Source organism: Marmota flaviventris, chromosome X (assembly GCF_047511675.1).
Source record: "Marmota flaviventris isolate mMarFla1 chromosome X, mMarFla1.hap1, whole genome shotgun sequence".
Classification (NCBI taxonomy): Eukaryota; Metazoa; Chordata; class Mammalia; order Rodentia; family Sciuridae; genus Marmota; species Marmota flaviventris.
In genome coordinates, this window is record NC_092518.1 from 18470190 (window position 1) to 18479364 (window position 9175).

The 9175-nt window shown below is 40.5% G+C and overlaps 1 protein-coding gene across 1 annotated transcript in view; it reads right to left on the reverse strand.

Annotated features, from left to right (window-relative positions):
* Pcyt1b (phosphate cytidylyltransferase 1B, choline) overlaps window positions 1-7690 on the reverse strand; it is a 42738-nt gene extending 35048 nt beyond the window's left edge. Inside the window, exons 1-3 of the mRNA XM_027927445.2 lie at window positions 7582-7690; window positions 7008-7107; window positions 187-303 (exon numbers count right to left, since the gene is read on the reverse strand). Coding sequence (XP_027783246.2) covers window positions 187-303; window positions 7008-7107; window positions 7582-7638 — 274 coding nt within the window. The 5' untranslated portion in view covers window positions 7639-7690. The remainder of the gene's footprint in view (window positions 1-186; window positions 304-7007; window positions 7108-7581) is intronic.
* Window positions 7691-9175: the final 1485 nt, after the last annotated feature.

Below are 9175 nucleotides of genomic sequence, written 5' to 3' on the forward strand. Positions count from 1 at the left end.
TGATATAATTCCCCTATGGTTTTTAAAATGTCATTTTAAATTTCAGGCAGTGAACAAGTGAGCCAGTACAGGATGAATTGGAAGCACTAACAATGTCAGATTTTACTTATGGAATTCTGAAAGGGACCCTTTTCAGAAAACATATTATAAAGGAGTTTTCTGGACAGAGAAAAATGCAATTCTTACCTCCCACCAACAAGTAGCTGTTGGGAAACAGTGTTTTTGCTTGCATAAGTGCCCTTGCGTGACCTGAGTGAAAGAGGTCAAATATTCCATCTGCATATACTCTGACAGGCCTGTCAACTGTGAAAGAAAGAAAACAGTGTTAACAGAACTGCAAGAATAAGGTATTCCAGTTACCTTCCATTAGAATAGTGCCATAAGAAAGTTTACCTAGATAAGATGCAATCTCTCTGAACCATCAATTTCATATTGGTGCATGAAATTGATTTTAAATACAGGTTCTTCTAAAGACATCAAAGCAAAACAAAAACAAAATTAAGATCAAACAAGAACACACATTGTTAGCCAACAGGAAAGACGAACACAGAGCACTGGGGAGTTCTCTTGACTCTGAGTGAAATCTAGATGTCTGAGCCGGCATAGTCGGCCTGGCAGGAACATCAAGACATGAGTAACTGAGGAGCTCAATGGAAAGGACAAATGACTATGTCCTTGAGTCTGGCAGTCTTGAATGAAGACTGCAAATCCTGTTTCAAAGGCAAAGCTGTGCTGGAGTCTGTTCATACTGCTCAAACACTTTTCTTCCCAACTTCAAGTCTCATTGGTAATCTGAAGTGAGCCATGGTAAGGGTGTTTTCATTGAAGAAGTTGGCAAATGCTATAAATCAGGGCTTATTTCCATCTGGAGGGCCAGTTGTTAAACATTTTCAATAATATAATTGCACAAAGTCACTCTCTAACCTCTTTCATATCATAGGAGATGGGGTCCCATGCCCCCAAAGGGAGGAGAGTCAGAAATAACCGTTGCATATAAGGATGGTGTTTGGAGGTAAGCAATCAATACTATAGTCCTTCATGGTCCCAAAGGATACTTGCTGCACCAGGCCAAAGACCTATTCCCTTCAAGTCAAAAGGGAGGGTTAGGGGGATAGGGTTCTATTAGTTTGGTGGATGAAGCAAGTCACACAATGGAAGGAAAGCGGGTATCACTCTATTATACCCCTATCCTGCTAGTCTGAAAGAAGCCTGTTACATTTGTCGAAAGTTTTATTTGTTTGCCAACTTTTACACCCTTCTCTACTCTCAACAAAGGAATTGGACAATGAAAATCCAAGAAGATCCAAAAATAGATAACAGGAGAAAGAAGTAGTTTTTCATAACTAACTACTCTTGTCCCAAGCACATCTGTTACCTCTTCTCCATGGTTACATATGCCACAGGGACATTTTATTCTCTAAGAAGGAAAGAGATCTATGTGGTCACAACATTGCTTTTCCCCCACCCTACTGCTCCATACTGGAGGTGCAATCCAGGGCCTTGAACACACAAGACAAGTGCTCTATCACTGAGCTACCCCCAGTCCCACAATGGATTTTTTTTAATTTTAAAAAATATTTATTTTTTAGTTATAATTGGACACAACACCTTTATTTTATTTATTTTTATGTGGTGCGGAGGATCGAACACCGGACCTCGCATGTGCTAGGCACACACTCTACCACTGAGCCATAACCCCAGCCCCCCCCATGGATTTTTTTTAGATGTTGATGGACCTTTATTAGATTCATTTATTTATATGTGGTACTGAGAATTGAACCCCGGGCCTCACACATGCTAGACAAGTGCTCTTACCAATGAGCCACAACTCCAGCCACCACAATGGATTTTTTAAAAGAGGAATATGAGAAGCCAGGTGCAGTGACATGCACCTGTAGTCCCAGCTACTTGAGAGGCTGAGGCAAGAGGATCACTTGAACCCAGGAGTTTGGGGCCAGCCTGTGCAACATAGCAAGACCCCATCTCACAAAAAAAAGAAAAAGAGGAACATGAGAACTTATTTCTCCTAACATTAACATTGTACCTATTAACCAACCTCTCACCCTTCTTCTACTTCCTACCCCCCCCCCAAGTCTCTGGTTATCACTATTCTACTCACTGAATAATTTGATTTGATTATTACCCAATGTATACATGAATCAAAATATCACATTGTACTTCATAAGTATATATACAATTATGCTTAATAAAAAGATATAGAAAAATAGAATATGAGGACTATCAATTAAATATGCTGAACAGAACACACACATTTATCTCTACCTCCTTCTCAAACACCAAAACAAGTATAAAAAAGAGTTTAAAAGGTATCATTTTGCAGAGTTCGGTGGCACATGCCTGTCTACCGGCAACTCAGGAGGTTGAGGCAGGAGGATCACAAGTTTGAGGCCAGTCTCAGCAACTTAGTGATACCCTCAGCAACTTATTAAGACCCAGTCTTAAAATAAAAAAGGCTAGGAATGTAGCTCAGTGGAGGTGTGCTTGTCTAGCATGTGTGAGGCCCTCAGCTCCATCCCCAGTTTGGGCGGGGAGAAGGCATAATTTTCGCCAAGGTTAGAGAAAACAAGGAAGACAGTGACAGTGAATGAGAGATGTCAAAAACATTTTGTAAAGTCAGTTGTCAAGTGTTGAGTGCCTACAGGAAATAAGAATTAGGGGTGAGGTAGGAGGAGAAAGGTATTGCTGATTTTCTTTATAAACCTAAGAGTCTGACTGACTTTTTAAAATACATACATGTATTATGTTATAAATGAATTTTTATTATAATTAACACAATAATTGTACAAATTAATGGGATTCACTGTGATATTTCCATACATGCATACATTGTGCATTGATCATATCCATTCACCCTTTTACTTTCACCCTTTCCTTCCTCCCTACCCCCTTTCCAGCCCCTAGTATTCCTCTTCTACTTTCAGATTGTCGTTTTGTTTGCTTGTTTGTGAGGAAGCTTGTACTACTTGTATTTCTGTGAATGCTTTAAAAAGAAAGAAATCAATGGAAACTTCTATTGAATGATCTTTAGAACTTAGATTTCAAATAGTGATTATTTCTTGATGCAATTCCACCTCATTAATTTGGAAACAAATAAATGTTACATTAATAGATTCAGATGGTATAATGTTTCTAATAAATTTCTCTAATAGAATATCTAGAGACTTTATGTCAGATTAGGAACTGCAACTATTTTCAATTATATACTATTTTGAACAAACAGAATTGCCTGAATTCACAGGATTATACTGTATTCTAAATAAGGCACAGTAAACAGAAAATGCTTTGAAATAACAAACTGTCTAATGAGGGATCCTTGGTTTCAATGCTCTTATTCAATTTGATTTCAATTGAGGAAAATTTGTTTTAAGATATAAACCCCATGGAAAAGCAGATGGCAGTTTTGTAGAACTTTTTGTTAATGATTCAGAGGTGATCAGGATAAATGAATTCAGGAAGCAAGGAAGAAAGAAAAGAAAGATGACATAATTACTGGGAAGAAGGACATTTAGTAAATTTGAGAGTATTTGCAGAGTTGATTTTGCAGTAAGCTCACTTTTAAAAATTGTAATGTGTCAGCAATTTCTAGACTGTGAGAAGCTCTACAAGACCAAAAACAACAACAAAAGAACCTGGTGTCTTTGTTTCTTCAAAAATTAAACTTCAAGGCTTAAAAAGCAGAGGGGGAGGGGAGAGAAGGAAGGAGGACCTGCAGATTGAAAGAAATTTAAAAGATATATTAATATCAGCTTATTGTAATGTATGGACATTACTCTTGTTCACACACCATCCATCCTTCAGTTCAAAGCCTGAGCATGTTTTCACTGAGCTCCATGGTCATTGGCTGAGGGCCATGCCTCACAGTGCAGCCCCTTGTGATAGACAAAGCAGAGATTTGAGGTGAAAGGGACTCAAATTGGAATCCCAATTCTACCCAGTCAGGACATTTGACAACTTACTTTTCAGTTCTTCAATTCTCATTAGCCTCTTTTGTAGAAAGGACATAGTCATAAACATCTCACATGGTTTTTGTAAAGATTAAATGAGATACAGTATAGCAGATGTATAGTAAGTTCTGCTTCCTTTTCTTTTTCCCCAGAAAAGTAAGGTCCTTTTCTGCTTGGACCTGAAGCTCATTTTTTAACTTGAGGTCAAATCTGTTTTCTTCAAAACCACCTTGTTATGGTTTGGATCTTAAATGTCTCCCATAATCTCATATGTTGAAGACTTGGTCCCCAGCTAATGGCACTATTGGGAGGTGGTGGAAACTTTAAGAGGTGGGGCCCAGTTGGAGGAAGTTAGGTCATTAGGGGCGTGCCCTTGAAGGATATATTGGGACCTCAGCCCTTTCCTCTCACTTTTTCTTGTTTCCTGTCCATGATGATGTGAGCAACTTTGCTTCACCACATGATCCCCATCACAATGTTCAGCCTTGTCATAGGCCTGAAGCAACAGGGCCAAGTGACCATGCAATGAAACCTCAAAACTGTGAGTCAAAATAAAACTTTCCTCCTTTAAGTTGTTTAACTCAGTTGTTTTATGACAGTCACAGAAAGCTAATACACACCTGGACTTTCATTTGGCATACCTTGGATTTATTGCTGGGTCAGTATTTCTCAATGTATTGTTTCTAGATCACCAACTTAAGAATTATCTGAGCTGTTAAAAATGTAGATGTCCAGGCTCCCTTCCTGATTTGAGGTTTTAGTGTGGGTAGGGAGCACAACAGGGATTCTGCTTCTCTAACAAGCTAACCAGGTGATTCTTGACACATTAAAGTCTGCTCTGTGTTACCTCCCTAAGCCTCTGGTTGCCCTTCTCAAAAGAAGCTCATGAAAAAGCTTACTCTGATCACCCTCTTCCTCACCTCACTCTTTTGAAGGCTATTCTTAAAGAAGAAGCAGAGTGTCATGGTTAAGAGGTCAAGCTCTAACACAAATAGGTTTGAGATCAAATCTCAACTTTACCTCTTAGAAATGGTTCTGCAGGTGTGCTCTGCAGAGTGGCAGTATCCCCAGGAACTTTTAAAGCAGCAACTCTTGAGACCCACCCCAGCCATCTGTGGTTCTTTCTTTTTTTTTTTCTTTTTTGGTACCAGGGATTGAACTCAGGTGTGCTTACCACTGAGCAACACCCCCAGCTCTTTTTATTTTTGAGACAGGATCTCACTAAGTTGCTGAGGGCCTTGCTAAGTCGCTGAGGGCATTGCTAAGTTGCTGAAGATGACTTTGAACTTGAAATCCTCCTGCCTCAGGCTTCAGAGCCTCTGATATTACAGGCATGCACCACTGGGCCTGGCAGCCATCTGTGTTTTTAACAAGCACTCCAGGTGATTCTGTTGCAGGCTCAAGTGTGAGAATCACTGCCACCTAAACTTATGCAGGTTCACGACTTCTCTAAGCCTTCATTTCCTCATCTGTGAAATACTAAAAGTACTAGCTGTGTAGAACTATGATAGTTAAACTGGGCATGGTGGCACATGCCTGCAATCCCAGTGGCTCAGGAGGCTGAGGCAGGAAGATCACAAATTCAAAGCCAGCCTCAGCAGAAGCGAGGCACTAAGCAACTCAGTGAGACCCTGTCTCTAAATAAAATACACAAAAGGACTGGGGACATGGCTCAGTGGTTGAGTGCCCCTGGGTTCAATCCCCAGTACTCTCCTGAAATAAAGAAGTATGATAGTTAAATTGCATGATACATAAAAGACCTCAATGCATAGTAAGCATTTAATAAATATCCATTCTTATTGTTAAGCAAATGGTCCTTTGTCCCATGGATTCTTCTAAGTTTAGGTTGGTTGTTTTTGGCAAAGGAAGTAAAAACCATTGAGTTGTGTCATCATAACTGGCTCAAAACTTATTTGCTCAACTAGTCTTATTTTTTACTCCATCTCAACCAACTTGAATTATACTCATTTATTCTCACACACCTCTCTATCTCTGTGCCTTCATTGTTTCTCTTATATCCTTCTGAGAACACATTTTCCATTTCTGCCCACACAGTTCAAACCTTATTTCTCACAAAAGTTATCAGCTCCATGTTGTTCCCTCCCTGACATCTTGCCTGACCACTCCAGGCCAAATGAATTTGCCCTTTTCTAAACTGTCAGTCATCATCTGTGTTGTAGGATTTAGTCCCTAAGCACATTGCAAGCATGCTACTTGTGGCTTTTATTTCATCTCTAATTGTCTTGTCTCTTTAATTATCATGAAAACCCTTGGGAAACAAATTATATTTATATTCTTTTTAAATCCCTTCACTATCCATTCTCTGGTACAGCCTTAAAAAATAATGAATGAATGAATAAACTTTTATAGCAGAGCCCAGTATTTTTAAGGCATGCTAAAAAGGTTTGTTTTTTTTTAAATGCAGACTTTTAAGAATAGTAATAATTATATAGTAGTTTGGGTTCATAAAAGCCTTCATGGTTTAAAAAATGCTTTGGGCCAGGTTTGGTCTTATATTCCCAGTGACTCGGGAGCCTGGAGTAGGAGGATTGCAAGTTGGAGGCCAGCCTCAGCAACTTAGCGAGACCCTGTCTCAAAATAAAAATAAATAAATAAATAAAAGGGGCTAAAGATGCAGCTCAGTGGTACAGCATGCATGGGTTCAATCCCCAGCACTGGAAAAAATGCTTTGGTATTTTTAACTGAATTTAGCTATCACAAAACCTTTGCAGACCAGGTATTATTGTCCCCATTTTGCACATGAGGAAACAGACTCATATCTCTCTCATGACTTGCCCATGGCTGTTGAACTATTAAATGAAAGATTTGGGGCTTAAATTCCTGCATTAGGCTGCATCTTTTACGTGGATACTTTGGTTGGTGTAGGTTACCACTGCTAACATTCACCCTTCTTGCATTGTGCTATAATCTCTAAATTCAACTCTAATTGAAAGCAAGCAATGCTCAAATAATGATGGGGCTTTATACATACTTTAAATATCAAGACAGAGCCCATTTGGGGAAAAAGAAGAACAGCCTCACCTGGTGTTCCTAAGCGGGCCTGAGCAATGGTCAGTTTTTCATGGGGTGCTTGGCACTGGCAGCTCGTTTCATCTGCAAATGGGGCAGGTGCAGTCAGGGTCTAAAAGGGAAAAAAGAAAACAAAGGGAATACAGTCTCACAAGTTTTCCTTCAGCACCATCTTCCCTGAAGTTTTATTCTTGTTGACTACACAGGTATGAATATGAAGTAAAATATATCTGCTAAGCCTCTCAGAGAAATATTGTACTGCTAGAAATAAAGATGGTATTATGATGCCCCCCCGCCTTTTTTTTTTTTTAACTGGTGCTTCAGAAATAATAGCTTTTCAGTGTCTACCATCTGCCAGGTACCAGATGAGCTACTCTGGATCTGTCACGCCTCTTAGGCTTCACAACACCCTACGATGGATGCACACTTCTATAGTGCAAGATAATACTATGCCTATTTCACAGAAAAGGCAACTGAGGCTCAGCAGGGTTAATAAAGATGCTAAGTCATGCCCCTGGAAAGGCCTAATGCCCAGCTTTGACCATCTCCCAAGCAATGAGGGCAGTCTTCAAACATTTAGACTCACCCACACCTGGGGTACTCGGCTGAAAGGAGCATCATACTCGGAAGCGTGGCACGACATCTCCTCTATTTCACACGCCAGCCTGGCCAATCATAAACTCTGACGTCTCTTCAGTGCAAAGACCAAGGCCGTTATCTGTGCTCTGGGAGGGCCTAAAAGCACAGCAATTCTGGCGGGCTGCAGATAACTGTTACTGTGGTAGCTTCGCCAGCCACCAATGGCTGGAGGCCCCGCCCCAGGCAGCTTAGGCTGGAGCTCTGGGGAACGCTGTGAGAAAGATGTAGTCACTTGGAAGCCTGCCCAGGAAGTGGCCCTGCATTTTTTAGTCAGCCTCTTAAAATGAAAATCTCACTCTCTCCAGACAGGGGAAGACAAAGCGGGCGGTGTTTGTGTAAACAGGGTAGATGCAATCCAGAGTTGTCCTTTTGTAGTGTTTGAACTATGTCATTATCACAGTCACCACTACATCATCTTTGGTAATTTTTAAGCTAAAGTTGACTAGTCACTGTAAACATTAGTCATAGTGCTGCATGAATAGTTTCTTAGAGATGGAGACAGGTGTTCTTTGACTTGGGAAGATTCAACTGAAGAAGGACCCATACATTTTTTAAAAAAAAAAATTAATGTTGCACAATAATTCTAACTAAAAATAGTGGGAATTCATTTTGACATATTCAAACATGCACATAACATAAATTGATCAATTTCATTCCCCATTTCCTCCTCTTTCCCTCCCCTCCTTACTCCACCTGATTCCCTTCCTCTATCTTACTGGTCTCCCTTCTGTTTACCCAAGATCCCATTTTTCCTCTTTTCTCATAGTTTCCACATATGAGAGGAAGATCCATACACTTGACAAGGAGCTGTAATCCACTTCTGCCATTCATTTATTCAATCAATCATTCATTCAAATACACATCAGGCACTGTCTTAGAATCTGAGGCTATAAGTGGAGATAAGACCAGAACCTGCCCTTAAGAAGCCACTATTCTCTGCATTGACCAGAATGGATCCATGTCCTGGGCCCATTCCCTTCCACTATTGCAGTCACTTCCACCCTAAAAATGGGAGTCCTGCCCCAGATTGTTGGGAGACCTCCCAGTTGCCTGAGACTTTCTTAACCCACACCCTCTTCTTCAGGGCTCTGAAGGCAAACCAAAACTTGGGACAAAGATTCAGAAAACTTGAATCCACTATTGGTTCTTTTTCAGATATATTAAGGTGACCTTGTGGATTGGAGCTGCATTTGTAATGTGACAAAGGGGTACAGTGACAAGAGCAGGAACTCTGTGCCATAAAACCGGGGTTCAAATCCCCTTTGCAGCACTCATGGGCTATGTGTTTTAATTTGGCTTTTCTGGTTAAAAGGAACTGGCACCCACTGCCAGGCGTGGTAGTGCATGCTTGTAATCCCAGCAGCTTGGGAGGCTAAGGCAGGAGGATCACTAGTTCAGAGCCAGCCTCAGCAAAAGTGAGGCACTAAGCAACTCAGTAAGACCCTGTTTCTAAATAAAATACAAAAAATAGGGCTGGGGATGTGGCTCAGTGGCCAAGTACACCTGAGTTCAATTCCCAGTATCTCCCTCCCCACAAGAAA